We start from the raw sequence: 27,902 nt of genomic DNA, 5'->3' as shown, positions 1-27,902 counted from the left end.
TGCTTTGGGGGACGCAGGTGAGGAAGTCACCCCCTTACCTCCACCTCGGCCTCTCGGGACGCAGCATCCCATGGGCCCACGTCCCGCTGGTGTGACTCCAGCAGCTGTGTGACCACAGTGACCCACTGCCGCAGCTCCTGCAGCTGGTGGCTGAAGGTGCAGTGCTCCCGCACGCTCTGCTGACACCTGTCCACGAGGTCCTGCAGCACAGCCGGAGGCCAGGGCACTGAGCGCTGGGCCAGGCAGAGAGCCAGGCACCCCCCAACCCTGCAGGACCCCAGACCGCCTGGGCCCTGGCTCCTCCCACAGCCAGACAGACACCACAGGCTGGTCCTCCCTCGGCACAGCACAAGGACTCCTGAAGATCAAGTCTGATTCAAAACGCCTCCCGGCCTGTCTCCTATAGAAACGGCCCAGGGCAGGTGGGCTGGCGTGAACAGGCACAAGCACTTTTGCTCAATGGAATGTTCTAGAGCAGCAAGAATGAGCACACTGCATCAGGGCAACCTTACGGATGGACCTACAACCACGCTGTGGGGGGCTAGCACACACACACTGTGAGGCATCTGTGTGGTTCCGTCAGGTAAGCCTAACCGACGCTTGGTCCAGTCTGAGGTCAGGAGCTGGCAGTGACTGGTGGGCGTGAGGGAGGCTGCGGTTGCTCTGGGTTTTTTCTGGGTGCTGCTGAATCAGGTCCATTTAATTTAAGATTCCGCCGAGGTGCCCAGTAAGACATTCACTTTTCTGGATATGACTGAACTTCAACAACAGGTGTTCAAACAGTCTTGCCTTTTTCTCCTCCCTGAGGCCTGTTTCCTGGGAAACTGAGGCCTCGGAGGCTGGAACCTTGTTCTTCTCTGTCTCCAGGAAAGATGGCACTGAACACAGAAGAATGGCCATTTTCCATGCTCCTGGTCACCTGCCTGGGACCCTTTGAGCACCTTCTTCATCCCACTAGGAGCCAGGCAGACTCCAGGGCCCTTTCCTGCTGTCTCCCAGCTTAGGGTCTCATTATGTTGGGCCACCACAGGCCCTGCCTTCCTGCGTTCCACCAAGGCCCTGCAGGGTTCCAGGACCTTGCCAGGGGATGGGGACCCAGAGAGGGGCTGGGCATCCCGTGGGCCTCCAGCGGGTGTGGAGCATCTGTCCTCAAGGGCTGTCATCAAGGGCGAAATGTTACCTAAAACCCCACTCCTCCCAGTTTTCACCACCAAATGCCTTCAACGGCTCCCTACTGCACAGAGCTGGGACCTACCCCTGGGAGACGGGAAGATCACTGTCTGTGAGGGGGGCCACATTAAAACTCACTGGACTTAACAAGCACTGAACATCCAAACAACAGGAGGGGCGGTCTCCCCTTAAATGACTGTGTAAACTGTAAATAAAGAAACTCGGTGGAATTGGACTGTCGCAGTCTGCAGTCCCCAGCTCCTGACTTCTGATCAACCTCGCTCACCGATGGATGTGGGTACCAGAGCTGACTTCAGCTGCGGGATGGTTTCCTGTCTCCCAACGCCCCCTCCCTCGACCTTGAGCTGCTCCGGGGTTAGGCAGATTCCATGCGTCACCTGCACCGTGGGGCTCTATAGGTGGTGCTGTGCTCCCTGGAGACCCCTGGAGTGTCTGGCTCAATGCAGATGCCAGCCTCTCCAGGGACATGTCCCTGGTGTAAAAGGATGGGACACTGCACTTTGGTTTGATCACTTTTTATCACATTCCAGAAAACCGCATCACAGGAGGTCGAGCAGGCACCGCCACGGAGGGGGCACCTGTGACCGTGACCTGGAGGGAGTGTCTACTGACCATCTCCCCATGTCTTGATGTAGCCACCTGGGAGCATTTAAGCATCAAAGGACACTATTTGATTATAACTATTTTAAAAAAATCTCTCTTATATTCTAGAAAGTTCTAAATTGTCTGTGAGGGGAACTCACATTATCTATGGGCTGGAGGTTGTAAAGAGGGCATTGAGCAGGGTGGGGTGGACAGGAGAACCTGCCTCACACTGGTTTCTTGAGGTGTGGCTGTCCGACACCAGCTCGCGGCCTTGGGACTCGACACAAAGGCAGACCCAGGCCTCCACCTGAACGAATCAGCACCCAGGTGGGGCTGGAGTCTGCCTTTCCTCTTGTCCATTGGGGCCAGTTTGGAAGGAGTCTCGCCTGCGCCACACACGCAAGTATCCAGGCGGCCACTAGAGGGCACTGCAGACGGGGTTCTGCGGCCCCGGGGCTCAGGGCTCCCTTTGCAAAGGCCTCTGAGCGCAGGCTGCTGGGGTCGCAGCAGCTCTTCCCCGTCGCGGCCCTTAGCTCAATACCGAGTGGAGCCTTTACTTGCTTCTTGCTGATTCATCTGCATCTACCCAATTAGAACGACTAGAACGTCATCCCCAAGGGAGACGACGCCTGGGCCCTCTCCTTCAGGCTGCTCCGTTCGCAGGCCTTTGCAGCGCCCCCGTGCGGAGGCCTCAGAAATCACCTGTCCCAGGAAGCAGGGAGGGAAGGGAGGACGGAAGGAAAGAGGGAGAGAGGCCCCAAGAGCCCAGGATTCTTGGTTGCCACTCAGGCTCCTCTGACGGCCTTACCTCCAGGGGCCTCTGCAGGGCCTGGTGGTCAGAAGTCAGCTGGTCCATCTTGTGCTGGTGGTGGGGATTCCCCTGGACAAGAGGCTGCATGGCTTCGATCTGCAGGCCCAGCTCCAGCCCCTCTTCCTGCAGCCCCTGCCGTGGAGAAGGGGGGGCTGAGCCTCCTCCCTGCCCCTCACTGTTGAGGCTGATCAGGGCGGAGGTGGGGGTCGGCTCGGAGGGAGGGCCTGGGGTGGGGGCTTTCCAGGATACAGGGCTCCCCACATCAGCAGATGCACCACGTGTCTGGTCTTATAGGCCCAGCTCACGGCTGATGAAAAATTTTAAATCAGACCAAAATATTCTGGGACATCATGAAAATAAACTCAGTAAAAGCTCAGAGGACATCATGGGGGACAAAATCACTTGGACTTTCACTTGATGACCACCTCTCCTTATGAAGAACCACACCCCGATTTCAGGTTTCGAGACTCAAACGCACCATGCGTAATATCTTGCAGAGAACTCTCACTCTATATGTGAGCTGTCCTTGGGTTCTAAAGATGATCTTTGGATCACGTGCATTTTAAAAACCAGCAAGCTCCTTATCCAGCCAACCATTGTCAATGATCAGCGTGTGGGTTAAAATGCATACTCTCAATCTCAGGATTGTGTTAGTTAACTGAAGGCCTCTGGACCCATTAGGGATGGTTAGCAATGCAATTTTAAAAACAAATACCAATGTTAGGCTTTGGAACTGAGAGGTACATAATTATGATTTTGTTAGGCTTCAGAATTTGCAGTTTGAAGGTGCTAAAGGCCCTGCTGAGGCCAGGAACCATCAGATAAATAAAAGGCCCTGTTGAGGCCAGGAACCATCAGATAAATAAGCAGAAATTCCATGAAGACAAAAAGTCAGATCTCAAGTAAGGTGTAAATCTCTGGCCCAAGCTGGCTCTGGCTTTGCTGGTTACTAGAAGAGGAGGAACTGCTTTTATGCACAAAAAAGTCAACCCTGTGTGGGTTGACTCGGCCCCACAGACCCCTTACCTGCAACCTCAAGAGCTGGGCCTGTTTTCCAGGAAGGTCCCGCTGAAGCCCTTTCTCAGCTTGGATTCTAACTTGGAGGTCTAAGAGCTTCCTCTGCAGAGGTTCAAAAGCAGCCCCAAAGTCCTTGTGCTGATCAAGCAAACTCTGCGGAGACAGAATGGGCAGCTGCGAATTAAGAGCTTTCCTCCAGGGCACCTTGTTATAGACCTGGCACCCATAGAAGGCCTGGCTGCTCCTCAGCACATTCTTGCTCCAGAAAACCTTCTCGGAGCCTTGCTGGGGTTGGGTGCCTCTTCTTAGGGTCCCCGTGATGTCCTTGCATAACACTTTGGCCACACCCCTCTAGAACAGGGGTTGGCAAACCCCTCCCCAAATCCCACCAGAGGCTGTTTATGTCATGGAAATACTGCTGGACACAGCCGCATCCCTTTATTTACCACTGAGGCCCTGGGAAGCCCACCCTGCATATGCTGACCAGGTCACCACTGGCTCACAAACAGCCTTTGGACATCTCCTGGGGATTGTCCATTTGTTGGTTTCCATCACCGGGTTGTGAATGTTTGGGGGTGAACTCTCGGCTTCCTTTCTTTGTCTCCCCAGCTCCTAAAACCCTGCCTGGCCCTACTAATGGAGGTGAGACAGCAGGCTTGGGGTCAGGCCGTGTGGGTTTGTCCTGGCCCTGCCACCCTGGACAAGAGCCACTACTGAGTTTCCTCATCCATAAAACAGGGGGAAGAATAGCAGGTCCTCGTGGGTACCGTAGGTCAGATAAGATCAGGGGGTGAAGCTCTGAGCAGGTGCCTGACCACAGACACTGCCCCGCACCTTGGAGCTGCTATCATCAGCAAGCTTTCGTCCTGTAGAAGGGGACAGTCTGTATGTCACTAATGACACCAGCCTCCAGCATCATGGTGGCTTAACATTTCCAAAGGCTTTCACCTGCGCTGGTCCCTCCACCAGCTCCCTGTGGTATAAGAGCGTTCACTTTGATTGCGGTGTAGGGAGGGGACAGACAGGTGGCTAGGGAACCAGTTAGAGGGATCCTGGGAGAATCCTACCCAGTTTATGCAGGAGGAGCCTGAGAGGGTGAGGGACAGAAGGATTCGTCCAGGCCACAGCGGCGAGCGGCAGCGGTGAGCTTGGAACACCACCGTGAGGGCCACTCCCGCCTAGCCAGGCCCAGTGCCAGGATGCCGCCGCCCCTCACCTGCAGCTTGCTCTTCCTCTGCAGGAGGCTGTTATGCAGCAGGTCCCTGTCCCTCACGGAACTCGCCACCTGCTCCAGGAGGGCGCTGGCTCGCTCTGGGCCAAAGATGCTGCTCAGCAGGTCCGTCTTCAGCTGCAGCATCACCAGCTGCTCTTTGAGGTGGGAGCTTTCTGCCAGGGCCGCCTGCGGGTGACAGGACCCCCGGGAAGCTCAGCAGCGGGCCAGGAGCACCCGGTCCAGGCGCTGCCCAGCAAGAAGGTGCGCCTCTGTGCAGGTGTCCCGGAGGCAGAGACCCAAACACAAGCCAGAATTTCAGGGTCAAGTCCGAGTCTTCTCCCAACCACCCCACACCACCCACCTTGTCACCAAAGTCGAGTGATAGTTCCTCCTTCTCCCCGTCTCAGAAATCTGGCTCCTCTCCACTGCCACTGCCACTGAGGGCCACACTCGCTGGACCATGTGGCTCCCTCCTGCCCATGGCCTCCCAGTGGGAGCCAGGACTTCCCTGAACCAGCCTGACCTCTAGACAGAGGGCCTCCCCCAGCAGTGCTGTGAGGCCCATGACCATGGGAAGGCAGGAGGCTGCCCGGAGGGGTCACTCCTCGGTGGACTTCTGATGTGCAGGAGCTTACCAGGCAGAGAGGGGACCTGAGGGGACTCGGAAGCCACCTCAGAGGATAGCAGCTGGCCTCCAGGACACCTGCACCCTGCACGGCCAGGCCCTGCCTGCTCCAGGAGGCCCGCCCTGACCATGAGCCCGGGAGTTCTGGAAGCCAGAGGTCCCCGTGTTATACCTGGTGATGTTACTGACACCCCCTCCCGGACCTGAGACCCTGAGCGAGGTGCGGGGCTGGGGCTGGACAAAGCCCTCAGGCCAGATTGGCAGGTGCAATTCCAAGGTGGAAGTGCTGGGGTGGTCAGTGCTGGCTGGGGACATCAGAGAGGGCTCCTTGGAGGAGCAGGTGCTGATGTCAGCCCCGAAGGGCAGCGGGCTGGCAAGAGAAGAGTGACTCAGCCACGCTGGCATGACCTGCAGATGAGGGCACCTGGCCCGTGGCAAGCCACACGAGGCTGCCCAGCAACACAGCCACGCCCCTGGGTTCACCGCGGCCAGAGGCTGCGTGGCAGGCTTAAGGGCACCTGAGTTTGGATTCCGTGCTAACTGGGAGGCTGTGGGCGGTTCTGAGCCTCCCTTCCCTCTTTTGTAGAACTGGCAGGGACGCGCCCCTCCTGGGGCTGGGACGGGGCTGGAAGGAGCCTTTGGGTGCCCCACATGCAGAGCACACAGAAGCTCAGCTCTCCCCGGCTCCCGAAACTGACCCAGCTGGGATGCACCCTGATGTGTCTCCCAAAAAAGATGCAGTGAGGTCTGAGTGTTCCCCTCAGTCCCTCGGAATGTGATCTTAGCTTAAAATGGGGTCTGTACAGAGTTAAGATAAGGTCATTAGGTCGGCTGCACCCAGAGTGGCCAGGGTCTCGCACCAAGGGGAACTTTGAACGTGGACATTCGCAGAAGGAAGGTGGGGAGGAGGTGGCCGTGTGTCAGTGGGCGGAGATCTGGAGACTGTCAAAGGTCGCCCGGGATCTCAGGCAGGGAAGGAGCCTCCTCAGAGGCTTCAGGGGGAGCACGACATGGAGGGCACCAAACAGAACACCTGAGCTCCTGGCCCCCCTGCTCCCGCCAGTGGACCTGGGCTGGGAGTCCTGGGTCACCCTCCAGAGACTCCACTTGTGCCCCCTGCCTGGCAGAGGCCCTGTTTGCTTTCTACCCTGGTGTAAGGAGGAGGTGGAGACCGGATCCTGGCAGAGCAGGAGAGCGCTGGGGGAGTCAGCAGCCTGAGGTGGGGCCTGGCCCTGTCCTTTAAGTGTCTGAGACCTTGAGCAAGGGGCTGCCCTCTCCAGGACCTGGCTCCCTTAACAGCCCAGCAACAATAATAAAATCAGTTCCTCCACCTCACAGAGCTGTTTCTAGAACCTGTGTGGAAACAGACGAGAACATCAGACAGGAGCCCTGTGCCCGCTGCTCCCGCCCAGCTCGGCCTCCCTGGAGAGGCCTGACCCCAGCCTCCACCCAGCAGCCTGACAGAAACAGGCTCTCTAACCTCTCCCTGGCTCCAAAATGACCTCTCTCCTCTGCAAAATGAGATGCATAATGGTAAAAATAGAAGCACATTTTATACGTGAATATCCAACACATACTAATTATGACAACAAGGCTTTGGGAGTAGCCTAACTCTCTAATAGTGGATGTGCTAAATTACGAGCGTTTCCAAAGTGGAAAGTCTCATGGCTGCTGCAGAAGATCACTTTTATTTGAACTGTTTTAAATGTTGCTGAGAAAAAAACAAATGTGTGCAGTGAGAATACCAGAGACACGGGCCCAACTACACAAAAATTGTAATTGATTAGTTAAACTTTCTGCCTGTCAGGGATCATGTCCCATAGAGAAATCTAGGAGGATCCCACCAGATTTACCCAGCACCAAGGTTCATGGTGCACAAGAAATTCACTGACGAGTATCTCAAAAACATGACCACGGAGCCCTTGGCAGGAAGGGCCGTGCTCTGTAGCTCAAAAACTAGGGAGACAGAAGACAGAGTTGTGTGGCAACACGAGCCCCAAATGGAATATCCTCTGGAGCTCCAAGACATCGGCCGTGGTCTAGGGTCAAGAAATGCCCTCCAGGGCGGATACCTAGAGGGACGGGAAAAGTGCTAGAGACAGTGTCCCCACATGTCAACAGCGGCGCTGCAGCCTGTGGCCTCCCGTTCTCTGGCAGGTAGGCCTTCTACAGTCAGAAGGAACACCAGTGTAAAAAGGAGGTCGACACCCGCCACATTTCTGTGTCCCTTTCCACTCTACCCATCTACCACTGGGGACAAAAGCATTCCGTGGACTTCAGAGCTCAGTGACGGCAGAGAGCAGTGTTGACAGGTGACCCTCAGTCTCTTGTGGACAGCCGCTGCCAGCTGCTCACCCCACGGCCTTTCCTCCTCCCTCACCCAGTAGCCGGCATGTTGGCTGGGTGACCAAGTGCCCACCTGGATGCCCGGGTTCTTGAGACCACGGCCACAGCACTGCCAGTCCCAGGGATCCCATCATCCTCAGCCAGTGATTGGTCCAGGGATGGTCATGTGACTTTGAGGGACCAGCGAGATGTAAGAGAAGCTGCTGGAGCTTCTGGGATGGGCCTCCCTGTTGGTAGTGAAGTGGTGATGGAAGGAGCCCTGGGCCCCCACAGTTCCCTCCTGCAACAGGTGTTGCTTGTGGGGGATGCGTGTGTGGGGTGATGGCAGCCATTTTGGAGCCAGAAGGAGAAACACCGCCTGGAGCTAGGTAGAGCCTGGGTCCTTGATGACACTCAGTCCTAGAGTCAGCCTGTGTTCTAACCTGCCACTGGGCAGGTGTTGTCACTTGTAGCCACAGTGAAAGCAAAGGCCTGACAATGCCGCTTTCTCACAGAACGGCTAATGTTCCACAGAGGACGGCCTAGGGTGGGGTCCAGAAGGAAAGGGGAGCTACCTTTGGGTGGGAGAGGGTCAGTGGGGCGTCCTGGGGTCATCCCAGGATTCGCCTCCTACCCAAGTTTGAGGATGACCTGAATCACAGATGACAACATGACATTCCGTGTGCACTAGGTCTTGCCCAAACAGTGAGCTGAAGCCGGTGTCTGTGGGGCCAGGGACACACCCGTCCCCGGGAGGGTGGCTGATACGCCCCACGCTCAGCCGGCAGCCTCCCAGCCACAGAAGCCGGCCCTCCTGGCGCAGTTACCTCGATCTGGGGCAGGAAGGTGTGGATGGAGGGCAGGTCTGGCAGGCTGGCGGTGACCTCCAGGAGCCGCTGGGCCAGGGCCCTCCACAGCTGCAGGCCCTGCAGGGGGCGCTGGAAGCCCTGCCACAGCTCCACCCCGGTGGCGTTGCGGAGCCTGGTGCTCTTCCCCTTCATGCTGCAAGGACCAAGAAAGAGAAAGTGGGGTCAGCTCCGGGTGAGGCCCCGCCGGACCCCCAGGGAGCCCAGCAGCACTGCCTCAGGGTGAGCCCTCTCCGTCCCGCGGGCTGCTGGGAGGGTCTGCAGCAATGGGCACGAGGTACAGGGGAAGGGGCTCTGGGTAACGTGGAAAGGCCTCAGCCACGTGCTCAGGTCTTCCTGGGCACAGACCCCAGGGCTCCCGGGGCCTCTGCGCTTGTATATAAATAAGGTGTGTGAGCGTCCTCCGGGTCCAGAGGAGGTGTGGACGACCGGGAGTCTCAAGTCTGGCAGACGAGTCTGCGATCTAGTTGGCTCATCCTTGAGCCTCAGTTTCTTCACCTGACAAATGGGGAACACGGTGCCCCCAAAACACTTGTGAGTGCTGAGATGACACAGAGACGTCTCCCGGGAAGAGAGGCCTCGTTGATTCAGACCCGCCAGCCCACTGAGGATAAACCGATAATAGCAAAAGCTTGGTCTAATTTTAAAAATGAGCCAAAAACAGGAATGGGGGTTTAGTGTCCAGGGGTACTTTGACCCCGAGGGCTTTGCCCATCTGTAACGTAATGGCTGCAAAATCGAGCTGGGCTTTTGACACTCCCCAAGGAGTAAGGTCCACCCAGGGCGGCAGGTTCTGAAAACCTCACCCATCGCAGAGCTGGGCCTCAAGGTCCACGCTGTCAGGACAAGAGGGCACAGCAGGCGAGCCAGCAGCCCAACCTCCTGGCCAGGGTTCTGCAAGCCGCAGGGTGAACGTGAACCTGAGACGGGCACTGGCCCAGCAGAGGCAACCAGAACCCTCTGTTAATAGTCCAGCACCCCAGGCCCAGCTCATTTCTAGGAGCACGTTTTCAAATCCAAGGTCCAGCTCCCAGACAGGGATGTGCAGCCCTGGAAAGCTCAAGGACAGACAGCTGAGGCAGAGATAGCCCCTTGGCCACTCTGACCCTCGGCATAAACCGCCCCCCACCCTGGAGCACCTCACAGAGGACCCAGGCCGTGATCTTGATTCTGGAGAGGGGGACCTGAGCACAGCTGTGGGGGGAGAGACACCCCAAGCTGGACCCCTGCTCTGCCTCTGAGGGAGCCCGCACCCAGCAGAGGCGTGTGGCCGCTGTGCTGTGTTAGCACATCTGGGGGGGGGGCACGCCCCACGTTTCCACGCTGCTTCAGGCCTCAGAGGAAAGCCATCTCCACTGCCAGGCTATGCCCACCGGCTAAGGGGACAGGCAGAGGCTGGTCTGAAGATGCGCTTGAGATCCCAGAGTGGCCAGAGGCAGGGGACTGCTGTTGACCTGTTGAGTAGCCCTCCCCTTGGGCCACTGCTGGTGAACCCTTCCTGATGTTAATTGGCGTGAAGAGACTTGATGGAATGGGCGCCTGGGCTGCCCACCAAGGACAGAAACAAAGTCCAGGCCTCTTTCTGGGAGCGAAACCCAGAACAGACCTAGAGGACCCAGCGCCTGAGCCGAGGGAGGACCCACAGCAGCCGGTCACTCAGCGGGAGGCGGGTGCACCACAGTCCTGCCACCCTGGGCTCCCCGGGTACCTCTGGTACTCCTGGATGGTGGTCACCACGCTGTCGGAGAGCGGCTGCAGGTCGGGGAAGGCCACGAGGTCCTTCAGCTGGGCCTGTAGCCAGGCCACCCGGGGCTCCTCGGAGGCCAGCGCTGCCCGTGTTGCCTGCAGGACAGGATGACACCCCAGGGTGGATGAGGCTCCTCAAGGGGATGGCCACAGATCGCAGGGGGCTGAGCACAGGCCTGTGAGTGGCGCCAGGTTGGAGGAGCCTGTTGCCGAGGGCAGGGGCTGGGGCCTGTCAGCTCATTCCTAGGGCTGGCCTTTCCTCTCTGAGCTGCAGTTCTTACTGTCACCTGCCTCTGAACATTGTGGTGGCAGCTGCCAGCTCCTCATAGCACAAACACCCAGGGCAGAGGGCACGCTGTCCCCTGCAGAGCACCCCAGGTGCCCCATCCACCCAAGTCTCACCACCAGCCTGGAGAGAGGCTGGCCCATGTTCTACACAAGGACACTCGGGCTTAGAGGTTTGGATGGTTGTGAAACCTGCAAACTGTGTGCCTAACGGCTGGGCCACCTCGTCAGTTCAAAATGGAGTGTGCACCACAGGGTGCTCTGTGAATCTCTACTTCTATGGATGGACTACCAGGAAGTGCATGTGGTGACCACACTCAAATCGCTCAAATCGCTTCACCTCACTGTGATCAGCCCCTCCAGAGGCTGCCTTTTCCTGCTGGCTGGGGATATTGGAATTTGACCTTGACTGCAGAACTCAAGCCCCTCTGGGCTCCTGCTCAGGAGGAGGCAGGGTGGGGTGCTAGAGAGCACTTTGGGGCTGGGGGCAACTTAGGGCAGGCCTGAAAACTGTCCCATTCGATACAAGGGGCATGCTCCCACCAGCCACAGGGGACAGGTGGCACTGACCAGGCACTCAGGGCAAATCAGGGGCCCAGGGCGGCTGCCACCCAGTCTCCCTGAGGCAGCCTTGTGCTTCTGCCCTCCTGAGCTGACCTCAGAACCTCCTTGCACAGGGATGGACCCACGGGCAGCCCCAGTCAGGCTTAGTCACAGGGAATCCTCGGAACAGGCTCAGAGGACGGAAGCTCTGGAGGGATTCTAGGAGACGCTCGGGTGATGTGGGCCACCAGTGGGCAGAGGGGCTGGTGGGAGCCTGCCTTTGTGGCAGACGCATTTCCAAATGCTCTGTCATTTCCCCCAATTCACAGGCAACCGAGGCTAAAGCAATTCTCCCAAAGCCATCCCAAAAGTGAGGGGAGGAAGCAGGACTGAGCCCAGGAGGTCTGGCCCCAGAGTCTCCCAGCCCTAACCCCTGGACCACAGCACCTTCTGCTCATGCAGATGGGAACCAGTTCCCTTGCAGGAAGATGATCGCTGCAGTGTGACCTGGTGTGCCACAGGACTGAATCTCAAGAAAGCCGAAAGAGTGCATGCCCTTGGTCACTGCCTGCTACTACCTCCAAAAACATTTTTGTATATGGGCAAAGATTAGAAGGAGGGGAGGCCGATGCATTTGGAAGATGCTGTGGATCTTGAGGAGATGAGACGGGGAAATCCCTAGATCCTTGGGGGAAGTGGCGTGCCCTTGGGGAGGACTCTGGGGTCCCAGTCTCTTCCTCTTCCTGACTCATGAGATGAGCTCTTGGTATGAGCCAGGGGTCCACAGAAATGGGGCCACTAGATCATGGACTGGAGCCTTCAGAACCATGAACCAAAGCAAACCTTTTTTATAAGTGAATTGCCTCAGGTATTCTGTGATATGACAGGATGCTGACTCATACATCTCCTGAGTGTATAGGAGCAGGATGTCCTCTGATTGGGTCTGGAGTCCACCCCACCATCTTCCATTTGGCCTCCCCAGACTCCCCCACCACTGTGTCTGTCACTCGTCATGTCGCTATTACAAGCTTTTCTTTCTGTTGTAACAGCCTGTTCTCTACTGAGATGTCTACCCCAAGCCACCAAGGGAGTGGCTCTGAGGCCCTGTCTACCTCTGGTGTTTACTCTCTAGCTCACCATGTGACCTTGGGAATGGTGTGTGTGGGGGGGGATTCTCTCTGGGCTTCAGTTTTCTCATCTGGAAAATGGGGGTGAACACCCATTTGTCCTCTACCCCTCCAGGAAGGTACCAGAGACCCAGGAAGCCAAAGGGAGTGTGCGTAAGGCTTGGTGGCCGTTCCGTCCCATGGAGGAGCTCCGAGTGGCGACCCCCAGGCTCACACACCTGGACGGCTCCAGGGCTTGGCCAAACACCACTCACCGAGTACAGCCTCCAGCGGGCCACCAGCCCGTCCTCAGCCCCTGCCTCCTTCCCCGCAGGCTCCAGGCCCTCCTGGGCCAGCCTCTGAAGTCCCTTCTTGAACTCTCCAAGCTCGGCCTCCAGCAGCCCGATCTGCCGCTCACAGGCCCCCCTGGACGTGAGCAGTCCCTGCAGCCGCTCCTCCTCCTCCTCCCAGAGGCCGCGCAGCTTCTCCAGGACCTTCCGCATCTCCTCCAGTTCTTCCAAGATCTTCTCCGCGCCCAGAGGAGAGGTGTTCTGAATGACGCCCTGGGACTGCTCCTGCAGCCTCTTCAGAGACTCCTCGCCCCGGGGGAATTCCTTGGCGATGTCCTGAAGCGGGAAGGGCAGGGGGAAGCAGACCTGGGATGCCACGCGGGCACTCATCCCTGGATTCCTGGGTTAGGGCTGCCCAGGTGGACTCTCTGCCCCAGGATGGGCGGCAGGGTGAGCACCCGATTCCCTCCCAAGCCCTTCTCAAGCCTTTGATTAGGTCAAGGAGAAAGTCGGTTGGGTGCTTCTCTGACTTAGCACTTTGGGGCACTGGTCCATCTTTTTAAGGCACAGAGCCTTTGACAGCACTGTGGGGACAGAGAGAACCACTCAGCTTCACTGTGTTTATATAATGAATGGTGCTGGGTTTCCATTTATGACAATGTGGTTTTCTTCTGAATAACTTTCATCAACATTTTAAAAGGTGAGTCCATTAAATACAAATACGAAACACACCCCTCAGGTGCCACATGGCTCTTGAATTATTGAGGATGACCTGCCCACTCACTTAGCAGAGGGAGCCGGGGTCTCTCCAGGGTCATGCAGTCACAAAGGCCAGCGTCTCTGGACTGAGGGACCAAGGTCCACCCAGGGTTCTTCACCTGGGCACTACTGATGTGAGTGGCTGGGTCATCCCCTGCTGCAGAGCTGTCCTGGTCATTGGAGGGTGTTTAGCAGCGTCCCTGATCTCAGCTCACCCACCCCCAGTTGTGACAAATAAAAATGTGTCTGGACATTGCCACATGCCGGCCTTGAAACCCGCGGGTCTAGACCATGCTGCTGTGGTCCTGCGTGTCCAAAAATGACCCCTGGCTCCCGGACTTCTGTGAAGCAGCCAGGCCCCCATTGTTTTGCGCTGGATGCCTTGCTCCTGCTCAGGGCAGGGTCTGTGCCCAGGCGCTGCCCTGTTAAGTGTAACTCAGAACCCGCCGCAGGGGGGCGCTCCCTCCGAGGCGTCGGGGGCCTCGGGCTGGGACGTACCTGCAGCGCGGAGAGGCGGAGGGTGACCGGCAGCGTGCAGCCCCGCCCCATGCAGCCGTGCACCTTCTCCACCACGGCCCTCAGCCACAGCTGGAACTCGTCCACGCTCGCCTGGTACTGCTCGTGCTCCTGGGCCACCCGCTCCAGCACGTCCACCCGGTCCTGCGGGAGGGGAGAGCCTGCTGTGAGGGCCCCCTGTCTGGCTGTCCCTGCCTTTAACTCTAGTGCTGGTGTTCTTTGCTGCTGTGACCTAGGAATGGCACTCAACACCTGGGGCTTGGTGACAACAAGGACAACACTTCCCCAGAACATTGTCCCTTCCAGTGCTTAGCACCTCAGAGACCCGCTAAGAGCTCCTTGAACTCTCCTGGCGGCCCATGCAGTGCTCCCGTGGTTATTCAGGTTTGACAGATGGGGACATTGAGCCTCAGAGAGGAGAAAGGACTTGCCCAAGGTCGCCAGGCTCAGACAGTGGGAAGGCAAACCTGGGTGGCCACACAGGGCCAACAGGCAGTTCTAGCACCATGCCTACAGGGTACGCAGGCTGCCCCCTTCTCCATGGGCTTACTGCATGGGCTGGAATCTGACCTTCAGCCAGTCCCACTGAAGGTCTAACGCCCCAGAGGCAGGGTAGTTGATACTTGGGGAAATGACAGTATCCCTGCTGTGAGACCTACTGTGCTCTTAGAGACTGTTCTTTAGACATTCCCTGATCACAGTGCTGTCTCCTTAAGCCCCTCGATGGCTCCTACTGTCCCAGGCTTAAATGCAAGTTATAATTCTGGCATCCCAAGACAGGTCCTTGGCATGAGGCTCTGTGGTCCAGTGGTCAAGGCCTTGGGCCAGGGAGCCCACTGCCTGTGGCTGGAACCTTGGCTTGTAATGGACTCCTCTATGCCCTAGTCTCTTCCTTCCTAACAACCCTATTGGGGTGCAGGGAGATGAAATGAGCCAGGGCTTGTGCCACTCTAAGGACAGTGCCCTGCAGCGAGGAAGCACTTGGTAACCATGAGTCATAGTTTACTATCCCCTGCTTCCCAGGGCTTCTGGCACAGTACACAGCACCACCTGGCAGAGCTGACCCCAGGGCCCTGCCTTCTTTCTCTGAAGCTCTGCCCACTACCCTGGGGGCCCAGGGTATTTCCAAAACACGAGGATGCAACTCTAGCCAGCACCCCTCCATCAGGTTCTACCTTCAGGGGGTCTAGGAGATCACTGCAGACAACGCTGCCTTCACCATGTCATCTAGCTCAGGGCCGGCTCTCGGTGTGCCTCCTGACAGGAAGAGCAGACCCTGGGTGTCAGCCATCCAAGGGACTTTCCAGGGACAGTCAAGAGAAGGGAAAAGAGAGCAGCTCCTTCCGTAGTGTGACTGGAACTTACGCACTATCTTCTTTAACATGATGCCACAAAACTTCTCTCCTGCCACTGTCCAAACTAGAGTCAGGAGGTCACGGAACTCTTGACAGAATCAAGGTTCAAGCCTCCAGTGTCAGACCCCAAATCACTGCTCGTGTGAGGCCTGGCAGGCTTTCTGTCTAGCTCTGCCCTCCGCCTGATTTCTGTTGCAATCCGCCAGCCACGTATCGGCCACTTCTGTTGTAGGACAGGAGCATCCTTAGCCACGTGTCAAGGATGACATGTTCCAACACAGCTTTCATTTTGGATAGTAAAGTTGGGATGTCATGCCATTTCGCCACCATGAAACATTCTGCTTTTAACTTCTCTCAACCATTTAAAAATGTGGAAGCCGCGCCAGCTGCCAGGCCAGACACAAGCAGGGGCGGGGCTGGATTTGGCACAAGGACTGCAGTTTGCTGACCTGGGCTTTTCATCCTGGAGAGAGGCCACGTCCAGGGGGGCCCCTGCTTGCCATGAGGCTAAGTCAGAAGCACTCAACTGGGAAGAGACACAGGCAAGTGGACCGGAAAAACGTCCCCAGCGGCTTGTGGAAGCTCCCTCTCCTTTGAGAGGCTTCTCACCAAACCTAGAAATACCGACCCATTTAACCCTCTGTGACAACCATCATGACGGGAGAAAACCCCCCACTTTAGAGACGGAGGCTCCAGTCTTCAGACCAAGCTCCTCAGGGAAGAACTGAGCGGTTCTCTCAAAACAAGTGCCTGTATCCCAAAGTGGACCCTGGACAGGAACCGTCCCCTGCAGCCGTGGGGAGGGTGCTGGAACCTGGCCGGTTCCCTGGCTGTCTCCCCAAGCCCCGAGGGACTGTTGGCATCCATCAGAACCCCCGCCCAGCTCCCCCTTCCCAGGGAAGGTTCATCTGTAAACACTGTGGGTGGTGGGTCGGGAGCAGCCAGCGGAGGCTGTTGGCCCGTGGATGCTGATGGTGACGGATGTGGGAGGGAAGTGCATTCCTCTCCCCACGTCCCCAGGAAGGGCCCACGGGAGGTGCCCAGTGTGAGTGATGAGGTGCTGGCACCCGCCACATCCAGAGTAAATAAAAGTCTCGGTGATGGGAAGCAGGCGCTCGCGAGGAGTGCCGGGCAGGGCAGGGATCCAGACGAGATCCGTGCCAGGCGCAGCCCTCACGGCAGGGTCCAGCGTGGCCGTGGGAAGAAGTCAGGGGTGACACATGGGAGAGTGCTCCGCCTTCTCGTTAGACCCAACAATCACGCTGTCTGTGGCCCAGCGGAGCCATCAGGGATGTCACAGCCCAGCCAGTGAGCAAGGGCTGCCAGGACAGCTCTGACCAGTGGCTGAGGAACCAGACAAACACCCCTTCTCTGAGGGCCTCGGGGGGGGGGGGGGGGGGGGCCGGAAGAAAGAGGACGCTGCTATTCGTCTTGTGCTTTGGCAAACGGAAGTCGTGGATTAAATACAAACAAGCAGGACACTCGGGGCAACCGGCCACCCGCCTGAGTTTCCCTCCACCTGCTCTGGGCCAGCCTGTGCCTCTGCTCAGCTCGGCTCAGCCTGTTGCCCAACCCAGAATCTCACCATCCAGAGGCCACGCTGGTCCCCTCCCCAACAACATGGGACCTTCAGTCATTCACACATTGGATGCCAAGAAAAGATGTTTATCAGTGAAGCGGGCCTGCTAACCACAGGAGGTGGTGGGCGTATCAATCCGCACTATCCCCAAGACCCTCCCCACCCCAAGGTCAGGCCTGGACCCAGAGGAAGTTCCCAGGGCTGACCTTCATAGGCCCTTGTGCAGTCAAAGGTGCCCCGAGGGAGGCTTTGATGCAAAGTGAGGTCTGCATCAAACACGCAGACCAAGTGACCAGGGGGGCTCTGGGCGACCAGAGATCTTTGGGGCCACTGGATCTGCATTTCCTGCTTGGGCTGAAGCCCGGGCATTTTCCTTGTGTCCAGGGTTGGCAGGCCAGGGTGAGCCCCGGAGGTAGGTTCCCTGGGGCCAGATCCCATTGTGCTGACGAGGACCTTGGGCCACAGCCCTCTTAGTAGCCTGTCAGTGTTCCAAGGTTGTGGCACCCTCTGGGAACCTGGTGGGAACTCTGGCTCCTCAACCTGGAAAGATTCATTGAGTGGACCTGCAGGGGACCCGGAGGGCCCGCCCGGCCCTGCCCTCTGTCCACCTCGGTCCTCCCTCAGTCAGCTCTGGGGAAGACGAGGAAGGCCTCACCGAGTGCCGCATCCCTCCCCGTCCAAAGCTGAATGGGTTCCCTCGGAGTAGGGAGTGTCGCCCAACCTCTGGGGCCGGGAAGAGAAAATCCAGGGTCCAGGGACTTCAGCCAACAGCTGAAAATGCCAGATGGATTCACTTCTGGAATCAGGATCCAGTCACCCCCACACACCAGCACCCACTGCCACATCGGAGTCACACTGACCAGCTCTTCTGGCCACTCTGGGGGCCTTCCACCAGGGCAGCTGCCCCCACATTGCTGTTGTCTCAGTGGAGGACCCACATCCCGGCCCCCCCCAGGCTCCCCCCCTGGCAGGAAGTGCACCCTCTTTCAGGGGCCCCGAGCCCCCGCCCCCACCTCTGCCACCTGTCACTTCTCAGCCTGACCTGCAGAAGCATTGAGGGCCCAGTGCTCGGAAGATGCGCCCAGGTGCCGTGTTGCATCCAGGACCTGAGGCCCAGCTGCAGGTGGAGCACCTAGGGAGCCACCCAGAACTTCTGTCTCTATCCAGTGGCCAGGGTTGTCAGACCCTTGGATTTTTTTTTATATATGAAAACTGAGCCCAATAACATCTTCTTTGTCTACTTCATAAGAAGGCTGCAGGAATCGAGTGAGGCCAGAGACAGGAAGAGGCTTGAAAAAAGTAGTGTCCTGATAAGAGTTGCCATTTCTACAGGTTTTTGGCCCATGTGAGGGGGAAGTCCCCTGGAATGACAGTGAGACTCTCCGAGGTGACCATTCCTGCATTGGGGCCAGAATTAGTGCTCAGCCGGCACCCTGGCATCCGCCCCGTGGACACCAACGGCTTCCGTTTCCTCTCCTCTGCACCCTGCACTAGGGACTCTCCTGATTGGCACAGGCACCTGTTTTCTGTAAAGTCAGGACGAGGGGCCAGCACTGTGTCCTTTAAGGGCCCAAGGGGAGACCTGGAGAGAGAACTGCTGTTGAGCCTGCCCTGGCCACTTGGGATTTGGCTTGCTGGACAAGATCAGCTGCTACACCTGCAAGAACAAACCTGATACCTGCCTTGCTCTTCCAGTTCCTGACCCCTGAGCAGCTGTCCTAGGACCTCTGCCACTGCCCACTGGGGCCCTGCGGGTTGCTCGCCTTCTTGCTGCAAGGGTGGGGTCTCGTGCCTCCAGCAAACAGCCCTGAGCACCTGCTGCACGCCCAACATGGGTGCTGTTGCTATTTATTCTCACCCACCTGGTGCAGAGGCTGTCCTCCACGCTGGGAAAACACTGCTGATTTTAAAGAGCTCACAGGTGTCTCATGCAGCCCTGGAAACCCGGCAGAGCAGGGGAGCGGCCCCCAGGCCACACAGCTGGGAAGCAGCAGCCTGACCCTGAACTCAGTCTCTTCACTCAGGGACCACCTTGCTCCCCACCGACTCCCTGTCTCTGCTTATTATGGGGCTTGTTTCCCCTGAGCTGAACGGGAGGAGCCCAGGAGACTTCCAGCCCTGGGCTGTCCTCCTGCCAGCCAGCGGGATCGTGGGGAAGAGGGAGCGAGCCCTGTCCCCCAGCCACACCTGGCACAGTGGGAAGGAACAGTCCCCAGGCCAGGAGGGAAGCTGCGGAGAACTCCCCATGACGCGCACTGGGCTTGGTTTCTAGAAGCTGGGGCTGAGCGCTCAGGCTGGACTCTGCATGAACTTTGGCCACAGAGGAAGCAGAGACCCCCCACAAGGGAGTTCTAGGGGGGCTTCCTGCCCACACCAGCCAAGGGCAACTAGAAACACATACGTCCATAAAGCCAGCGTGAGACAGAAACCCGTGTTTTAGACTAGGCCTAACAGACAGAACCAGTCACCTTTGGAATACAGAGCCAGGGGCCTGTCCCACAGTTTGGGTGTGGGGTTAGAGAACCCACTTAATTCGGGAATCCCCAGGGGGACTATGAAGGTAAATTCCCAGGGGAGTTTTGCAGGTCGGGCATGTTCCATCCCCGAGGATACACAGAGAAAGCCTGCTTGGGGTGACTCACAGCTCCCACTCCGAGAGCCCCCCCCCCCCGGAAACAGTCCCCCCAACAGGAGACACATGAGCAGTTGCACCAGACCCTGGGGCTTTAGCTGCCTGAACAGCCCCCCACCCCCGTGGGGACCAAGAAGTACACATGCTCAGAATATGATCCGCTTCCAGGAGGAACAGGAGACTTTAGGAAAAAAGAACATTTGATAAAGAAAGAATAAGCGGACATAATAAAGAACCAAAGAGAACTTCATCACGTGAACTCAGTAACCCAATGAGTCAAGGCAAGGTGGGCAAGGGACGGGCGGAGGGCGGGGTAGGCGAGGGACAGGAGGGGGAGGAGGGAGGGATGAGAGAGAAGGGTGCTGCTCGGGTGGAGAAGAACAGTGACCAGCCACTGGTCACCACCTGTGGACTCAGACACAGGCACATCAAGCCCTGGGCGACTCGGGGCGTGTGGGTAATGGTGAGTGCTGGGTGGCGGCAGCCGATGGGCAGGTAGGTAGAAGGTGACAGATAGGTGCCTGGTGGGTGGTGGATCAGTGGATGGAGACAGTAGATAAGGGCAGGTGGGTGAGGGGTGGACGGGGAGAGAGATGGGTGAATGTGGGTGACGAGGTGGGTGGGCTGAGGGGCAGGTGCATGATGGGTGGGTGATCACCAGGTTGAGCACATGAACAGGTTAGGCTGGGGGGGATGGGTGGGTAGAGGGCTGGCTGGGTCAGTGGGCAGGGTGGGGGCCAGACAGGTTTGGTGACAGTGGGAGGCAGGTGGTGAGGAGGGAGAAGGTGGCCCGGAGGGTGCTGAAGGGAGGGTGGGGGTGTGGGTGCTGGGCGGCTGGACAGTGAATGGTGGATGGATGGGGGGGGTGGCTGGATAGGGCACGGCTGGCCTCACCTGGGCTTTGGCCCTCACTGCGTCGTACTCGGCCTTCATCCTCTTCTGGGCCTCTTCATCCACGCTGGGGTCCCCGATCCTGTTGAACAGGGAGCCCGCCTCCTCCAGCAGCCGGTCCAGGAGCACGGCCTGGTTGTCCACGTTGTGCAGCAGCACCTGGGCGTGGCCCAGCTGCCACTGCTTCTCCTTCAGGCCCAGCTGCAGCTCCACCTGGGGCTCCAGAGTGACCGTCATCTTCTGGAACCAGCGGTAGAACTCGTCCCGGGCCAGCAGGTACTCGCTCCAGTGCAGCCACACCCACTCGATGCGGCTGTGGGCACAGAGCATGAGGCCATGAGGAGGTGCTGCCTGGCTCCTGGGCAGGGGCCATGCCACTGTCCCCGCCCCAGCATCAGGGGCCATGGAGAAGGCCCTGTGTGTTCCCCAGAGTCACTGGACAACTGGTCAACACTCCAGATTCTAGACCTCACTCGGTCCTCCCAGGAAGAGACCCTCCTGTCTTCTAATAAGCTCCCAGTGAGGCCGTGGCTCAGCATCAGGTATGTCCTGAGAACACCAGCCAGATGACGCGGCTCAGGCAGCAATAAGCCAGCAGCACCCCAGTTCCACCAATCCCTCCAAAATCTCCCTGCCACTGGGACTCTGAACACATGGCCTGGGCCCCTGCCACGTGCTGTCCACAGTCAGGAAGGACAAGGTCACCCGGGACTGTGCCATCAACGTGCAGATGCAGTGGTGTCTCTGGCTTGCTAGTTACTATCCAGTGAGGGACTGCGGCCTGCATGTGGGTTCCAGGAGCGCTGTGAACTCTCAGCGTGACCACGCCTCTCCACCGGCCTCAGAGGCCCCTGAGCCACATGCAGGAACCCTCCCATCTGTAAGGTGGACCTGGCCTTCTGGCTCCAGGCAGCAAACCTCAAGCCACTTTGTTTGGGATTTTGAGTGGGAGGGTTTGGAAGACAGCACCGAGCTTTGCCCTTGCCGTTGGTCATCCCTTCTATCTCCCTAACCTTCAGGAGCACTTGGCGGCCCCCGTGACTGGAGGAAGTGCCTGTGGCTCAGTGGTCAATTATATGCCTGGCATTTATGAGGCCCTGGGTTCAATCCCAGCACCAAAAAAAAAAAGGTGGTCAGGTAACTTTCCCAAGACCACACAGCAAGCAACGGGCTCGAGTCAAGGCCAGGTCTGTGTGAGTCTCTCTGTCTGTCCTCTCCAACCCCTCCCCCACAAGCCGGGCTCCCTGGTGCAGGCAGAGCATGGGGCCGAAGCTGGCAGGCCGGGTCTTCTTCTCCGGGGCTATCCTGGAGGGTGTGCGCGTGAGCAGACTACCAGGATTCGTTAGCAATCCTGGGGGCTCCCCGTATCTACTATCATCATTAAGCTGGATACTAATGAGGAAGAGGCAGGCAGGCCGGGCCCGAACCCCAAAAGAACATCCTGTTCCAGGAATCCCAAAACTAGAAATGCCCCCTGGACAGAGGTTCCAGGCCAGTGTGGTGGTGGCCGAGGAGGGTCGGCAGCCCTGGTGGGGTCCCCTGGCCTGGCTGCCCTACCTGTGACAGTGAGTCATATAGGTGACGGTCTCCTCCCACTGGGCCTTGATGTCCTTCAGCCGGGCCAGGATCTCCGGCTTCTGGACCTCGGGGCAGCACGCCAGGAGCGCTTCGGCCGCCCGCAACACCACATCCACCTTCACGCGCCCCTCGGGCTCCAGCTGACAGATTTTCTGTGGGCACAAAAGCCAGTTTCCCAGGGTTGGGCAACACACAGACAGGCCCAGGCTCCAGAAGACAGTGTCTCGGAGCTGACAGCCCAGACCCTGGGGCTGGAGGAGCGGGGCTCAGACCCCCGCCCTGCACCCCTCCTCCATGACCGTGGGAGACCCTCTCCTGGCTCCCAGGGAGGAGAAGAGGGGGAGCCCGGCACTGCTGGCCCGTCCCTGGGAGTACGCAGGCCCACTGGGCCTGGTCTGTCCGACACCTCTCAGTCCGCCCTGAGCTCCGTGATCTCATTTGTGAAATGGAGCTTTCTCATGACCACCGTCTGCCTCTCCGATTGTTTTTTCAGGATGAAAAGAGAAAACACATGCAGTGTATGTCACAGACAGTCCTCTCGGGTCTACTGTGGGGGCCAGCGTGGCCCAGGGGCCCAGTGCAGCCTCTGGAATCAGCAACCCTGTTTCCCGTTAGCACCGGGGCCGTGGTCCCACAGCCGCTCCCACAGGTGACCCGTCATGGCAGGGACTCATGGCAGGTCTATATCTAGGAGACACAGGGGCCTCTGATGGGCCACTTTAACTCAGAGACACCTGGGGCCTTGCCAAGTGCCCTGAGATCCCCAGAGGCCTGAGCTGCTCCCACCAGCCCCCCTTGCTCCCCGGCCTTGGGAGCTATCCTGCCTCCCAGCCTCCCGGCTCCTCCCTGCCTGTCACCTCTCCTGGGCGTGTCCCCTGCCTGGCTAACCTTATCTTGCATCAACTTCTTGGTGGCAGGAGGACCCAAAGGAAAGTGCAGGGTCTGGCAATGAGTGAGCCTCTGATTATTAACATTCTTATTCTGAGGCTCCAGGGCTGGCAAGTGTTGGTCCCTGGGTCAGACATGGCTGCGTTCCCACTCCACCCCCTGCTACTGTGTGACCTGTCACAGGACTTACGTCCTCTAGACCACAGAGCGGGAGGTCACGGATAGGCCACCAGGGCTGCAGTGTGTCAGGAGCTAGAGGACCTCTGTCACCTGTTATCACCACCTGCTGCTCCGTGGCTTTGTGCTTCCTGGAGTTGCTCATTTGCCTAACGCTCAGGCTCAGCTCCCAGCGGTCTCCCTGGGGCCAGCTGTCGGTTTCCCAGGCTGAGGTCCTGGGGCCTGGCTTCTCGGACCCTGTTCTGTGGCTGGAGTGTCGGTGCTGCCCTGCTGAGGGCTGTGGCCAAGGCAGGCCATCCGGCACCTTGGGGCCTCCCTTCCTGTCCCAGGGCAGCACTAAGGACCCCTGCTTTGCCCACCTCTGCTTTGCCCACCTCACGTAGTAATTTAAAAGTCACAGCAAATAAAACAAACTGTTGAGCAAAGGGCACTGGCCCCCACCCCCCTTGATCCTCCTCAGGATGGTGGCCGTGTAAAGGACGTCCCCACCCACGACACTAACCGAGCTGCTCCTGCAGGTGGCCTTTGTGTGCACAGGGGAGTGGGGTGGGGCACAGGTAGAGAGAAGCTGAGCAGGTGTCCCCAAGAGGAAAGAGGTCTTATTTGGACAAGCGGTGGGATGAGGCAGGTCCCACAGGGCAGGGCTGCCGCAAGCAACCAGTAGGGTCCCCTGCAACTGCTCAGTAGCAGGCAGCCATGTGGGGACGAAGAGGCCAGAGTGGCCAGTGCAGATTGAAACCCCAGGGCTCCAGCCTCTTAACCCACTCCCAGGTAGGCCGTTGCACATCACTCAGGAACAGGATCCACAACAAGGCCAAGGACAAGTGTCCTGCCATCTAGAGAGAGATTTGACTGGTTATTAATCAACCTCCTTAAGGACGTGGTGACGCCAACTCCCAGAATTTTCAGAGGGACACCACATTCCCCAGGCTTGCAAGACGGGCACTTTGGCAATCCCAGTCTTACAAACAAGGGCGCCCAGGCGGGTGCAGGGGTGCACGCCTATAGTCCCAGCCACCAGGAGGCAGAGGCCAGGGATGGTGGAAGCCAGGGATTCCAGACGTGAGAGACCCAGGATGCTCCTCCCTCTGCAGGAGAGTCCGACTGTGGCTTCCCTGCAACAGGAGAAGAGCTGGCGGTCCCTGTGCAGAACACCAAGCCCCCCTGGCTTGAAGCAGAGACACCGGCCCCCCGAAAAGTCAACACATGGGGTGTTGCTGAGGGCCTGGGGCTGGGAGAAGCCCCAGGCTGTGGCTGAGCTGGGGAACCAGATTTCCCACAGTCCACCCTGCCCTCCTCCACTGCCCCATGGGTGTGCTCCTCCCCTGGTCCATCACCAGCAGGGGCGTGGCCAGGAGCGCCTGGCCAGGGGTGCGCAGCCACCTGGGAAGGAGCCCTTGAGCCACAGCAGTAAGTCGCTCTGATATGAAGCAGCCAGTGTGGGCAAGGGGGGTGACGTGAGGATTGGGTTTCAACCCAGCAAAGACCAGCTAAGCAGTGGGGCGCTGTGCTGCACAGTGGGGTCCCGCGTGAACAAGATGAAGCCCGCACTTCCAGGCTGCAAATAAGAACTCAAGTGACTGTGAAAAAGAACCATGAGGAATCTCAAGGAGAGACCTGGGAAATCCCGAGGGCTTCCTGGAAGAGGCATCCCAGCTGCCAAGTCTTAAAGATGGGTGGATGACTAGAGGGGGTCTGAGCAAGATATATTTAGGGATGGGTGCATTTGGCTTTTGAAAGCCGAGCCCCAGGAAATGCTGGAATGTCCCTGACCAGAAAGGGGCCTAGAAGACAGAGAGGGAGTCAAGGCCAGGAGTCCTGAAGTCCAGCAGGATCTGGAGGCTGGGAGCCAGGAAGGAAGAGGACAAGACAGGGGGACGCTGGGAGGGGAGTTGGGAGCCCCAGGACCAGCTGGGCAAGGCTGGGCGGGGAGTGAACAGCACGAGGGCAAGGCCTGGAGCCAGCTGCCTCCACTGAGGAGCCAGAGAGGCCTTTGTCCTTGGCCTTCACGCTGCTCCCTCCCTCCTGTAAGGCAGGGACGGTCACTTTCCCCAGGAGCAGGACAAAGCTCCTAGAGCTCGGGACACTCCCCAGGTGCCAGCCAGGGTAGGAGCTGGAGCCCAAGGTGCAGGCCCAGAACCCAGGCCTCAGCCGCTGTGGGCAGCCCCCCGCCCCCAGGCGCCAGGGACAGAGGGGGTTTCCTGCATTCTCCCTCCCTCCTGCAGCGCAGGGCTGGGGCCAGGCCTTGCTCATGCTGGGCAGCCTCGCCCCCGGCCAGGCCCCGCATGCCCTGCAAGGAGCCTCATTTCCTGCTGCCTCTGGCAGCACAAGGCCAGCTCTGCCCTGCTCTACCGCGGGAAGACACAGGACCCCTCCTGGACACACAGCTACCAAGGGCCAGAGGATTGGGACCCACGTGCAGGGCCCTGGTGCTCACAGAGGTCAGGAGGCAGGAGAGGGAGATTGGCCAGGAAAGACTGAGGGACAGGAGCACTCACTTCACTGCCCACTCCGACCAAGCCAAAGGGCACCGCCAGCAAAGGACCCCCAGGAGCTACGGGAGGCAGCTGAGGGGGGTGAGCGGGTTGAGTGGTAGGGGAGGCTTTGGATCCCAGGGGAAGATTGTTTGGTCTTTGCTGGGCAATGGGGAGCCATGGGAGGTTGCAGAGGAGGAGAGTACATCATGGGACCCGACTTCGGGAGGATCCCCACACGGGCTGTGTGGTCGCCCTGATGTTTGGGTACCATTCCCCTTAGGCCGTGGACTCTGGACAATAGGGTGTGTCTCAGCCAGGGATGGCAGAAAGGGGCGGGGCTCTGGAGGGCTCTGTCAGGGAGGCTTTCCCCCGAACGGTGATGAGAACAGAGAGCGAGACCCAGTGAAAGGGCTCTCCAGAGGCGCTTGGAGACTGGGCCCCCTGTTGCAGGATGCAGAAGGTGGCTCCTCCCTCTGAAACCGAGAAGCCACCTAAGCCAGACCTGGACTCTGAAAGGTGATGCAAATTCTTCATCTTTACTGTCCTCATCCAAAAAGGGCGACAAATGTTGCAAATGAGGTATTTACGACAAATGTACAGAATAAGACCGAACCCCAAAGGAAACACACAGGATGGGGGGCGGGGATTGCCAAAGCTAAGTGGGAGGTACAGGGTTTTGCCGCAGGAAAAGGCAGGCCCTCCCCTTAATAAGAACCACTGTCCGGGCGGGCGCAGCGGCAGCTACTTGGAATCCCAGTGACTCAGAAGGCCCAGGCAGGAGGATTGCAAGTTAGAGGCCAGCCTGGGCAAATTAGTTAGAATCTGTCTCAAAACAGAAAAAGTTTAAATAGGGCTGAGGGTATAGCTTAGTGGTAGTGTGCCTCTGGCTTTCCTCTCCAGTACCAACAGCAAAAGAAAAACAAAAACAAACAAAAAAAATGTTAGGCCAAGTGCATTGGCTCATGCCTATAATCCCAGCTACTTGGGAGACTGAGGCAGGAGGATCACAAGTTCAAAGCCAGGCTCAGCAAAAGCGAGGCACTAAGCAACTCAGTGAGACCCTGATTCTAAATAGAATACAAAATAGGGCTGGGGATGTGGCTCGGTGGTAAATTAGAATTATGATATTTCCAAATGACATGACCCCAGAGGTGTTTAAGTCAACTGCTTCACTTACAGAAAGGAAAACTGAGGCCCAGAGAGGGATAGGGACTTTGCAGAGGCCACGCAGCAGTCGAGCATCATCATAGAAATTACAATTCCAGTCTCTGAATCTTGGTTTCATGTTCTCTGCTCTTGTCCCTTGGGCAGCCCACCCTCAGACCAGGGCACCAGGGTGCCAGGTCAGGCACTGGCACCAACACTTCTGCTTAGTTCTCTGTGGACCAAGGCCCTGCTGTGTCCCAGTGGTGGCGGACAGAGCCCAGCTCTGGAGAGGTCAGGTCATCGTTTCTGTCACTGGACAGAGCTCCCCCCCTCATCCTGCTGAAGGCAGACCTGGCCAACCCAGACCCTCACAGAAGCTGGGGAGAGGCAAGGGCCTGGCCAGGGCCAGCACAGTGGGCATCACCTAGCTGCACAGCTAGGACCAGAGGGACAGAGGACAGGCTCCAGTCCCTTACTACCAACATGTGCCCAAAGAACAGCAGCAATGTCTACCATGGGACTCGTCAGAAATGGACCCTCAGCCCTGCGCCGGCCCCCGGCCAGAGTCTGCATTGCAACCCAATGTCACGCAGGCCAGAGTGTGACCACGCGGCCCGAGCGTGACAGCACAGGCTGGCCTCCCCTGCCACCTAACAGGCAGGAAGCCTGATGTCCACGGGGAGGGACACTCCAAGGCCTCAGAGCCACCAGGGCCAGCACTCCACGTACCTCGGTCTCCTGCAGCCTGGCCTCCAGGGCGGCGCGGGGCCCACGGGTGTCATCATTGACCCGCAGCTGCTCCTGCACGGCCGCCATCCAGGCCTCGGCGTCCTCCACGCTGCGGTAGAAGCCCTCCTGGGGCTGCTGAGTCATGGCACCTTCGGGGGCTGAGGAAGGACACAAGAGGTCAGGACGGCAGGCAAGGGTGCAGGGGCCACGTCCCGCCACCGGCACCCCAGAGCCCCCACAGGGCCAGCCCGTCAAGCCGGCGCTGGGGCTGCAGGGCCCGGGCTGGCAAAGCCCCACTGGCCTCGGCCCCCGCTGCCCTCTTGGCCAGCTCTGGCTCAAGCAGCTCTCGCCTATGGCTCAAGGGCAGGGACCCTCCAAGAGGGAGTCCTGAAGCTCGCCATCTGGACGCCTGAGCCCCAGATCTTGATTGAGTGGGTCAAAGAGCCCTCGGCCTTGGAGTCACAAAGCTCCCCGCTCCCTGAACAGCCCAGGCTGGGGATGGCCAGGGGCTGTGTGTTGTCCCTACTTCTCACCACCAGTGTCCCCGGCCGTCACTGATGTTCCACCCTGCC

At 58.6% G+C, this 27,902-nt stretch overlaps 1 protein-coding gene across 1 annotated transcript in view; it reads right to left on the bottom strand.

Annotated features, from left to right (window-relative positions):
• The window catches only part of Syne3 (spectrin repeat containing nuclear envelope family member 3), an 89,110-nt gene that overhangs the window by 25,646 nt on the left and 35,562 nt on the right, over nt 1-27,902 (bottom strand). The window contains exons 2-12 of the mRNA XM_076849695.2: nt 27,331-27,488; nt 21,893-22,065; nt 20,339-20,648; nt 13,861-14,022; nt 12,589-12,939; nt 10,342-10,475; nt 8,595-8,769; nt 4,821-5,003; nt 3,614-3,757; nt 2,585-2,719; nt 39-200 (exon numbers count right to left, since the gene is read on the bottom strand). Of these exons, the coding sequence (XP_076705810.2) occupies nt 39-200; nt 2,585-2,719; nt 3,614-3,757; nt 4,821-5,003; nt 8,595-8,769; nt 10,342-10,475; nt 12,589-12,939; nt 13,861-14,022; nt 20,339-20,648; nt 21,893-22,065; nt 27,331-27,474 (2,073 nt within the window). The 5' untranslated portion in view covers nt 27,475-27,488. The remainder of the gene's footprint in view (nt 1-38; nt 201-2,584; nt 2,720-3,613; nt 3,758-4,820; nt 5,004-8,594; nt 8,770-10,341; nt 10,476-12,588; nt 12,940-13,860; nt 14,023-20,338; nt 20,649-21,892; nt 22,066-27,330; nt 27,489-27,902) is intronic.

Source organism: Callospermophilus lateralis, chromosome 3 (genome assembly GCF_048772815.1).
Source record: "Callospermophilus lateralis isolate mCalLat2 chromosome 3, mCalLat2.hap1, whole genome shotgun sequence".
Lineage (NCBI taxonomy): Eukaryota > Metazoa > Chordata > Mammalia > Rodentia > Sciuridae > Callospermophilus > Callospermophilus lateralis.
The sequence above is the reverse complement of the archived record's forward strand: the minus strand, read 5'-3'. Positions and strand labels throughout refer to the sequence as shown.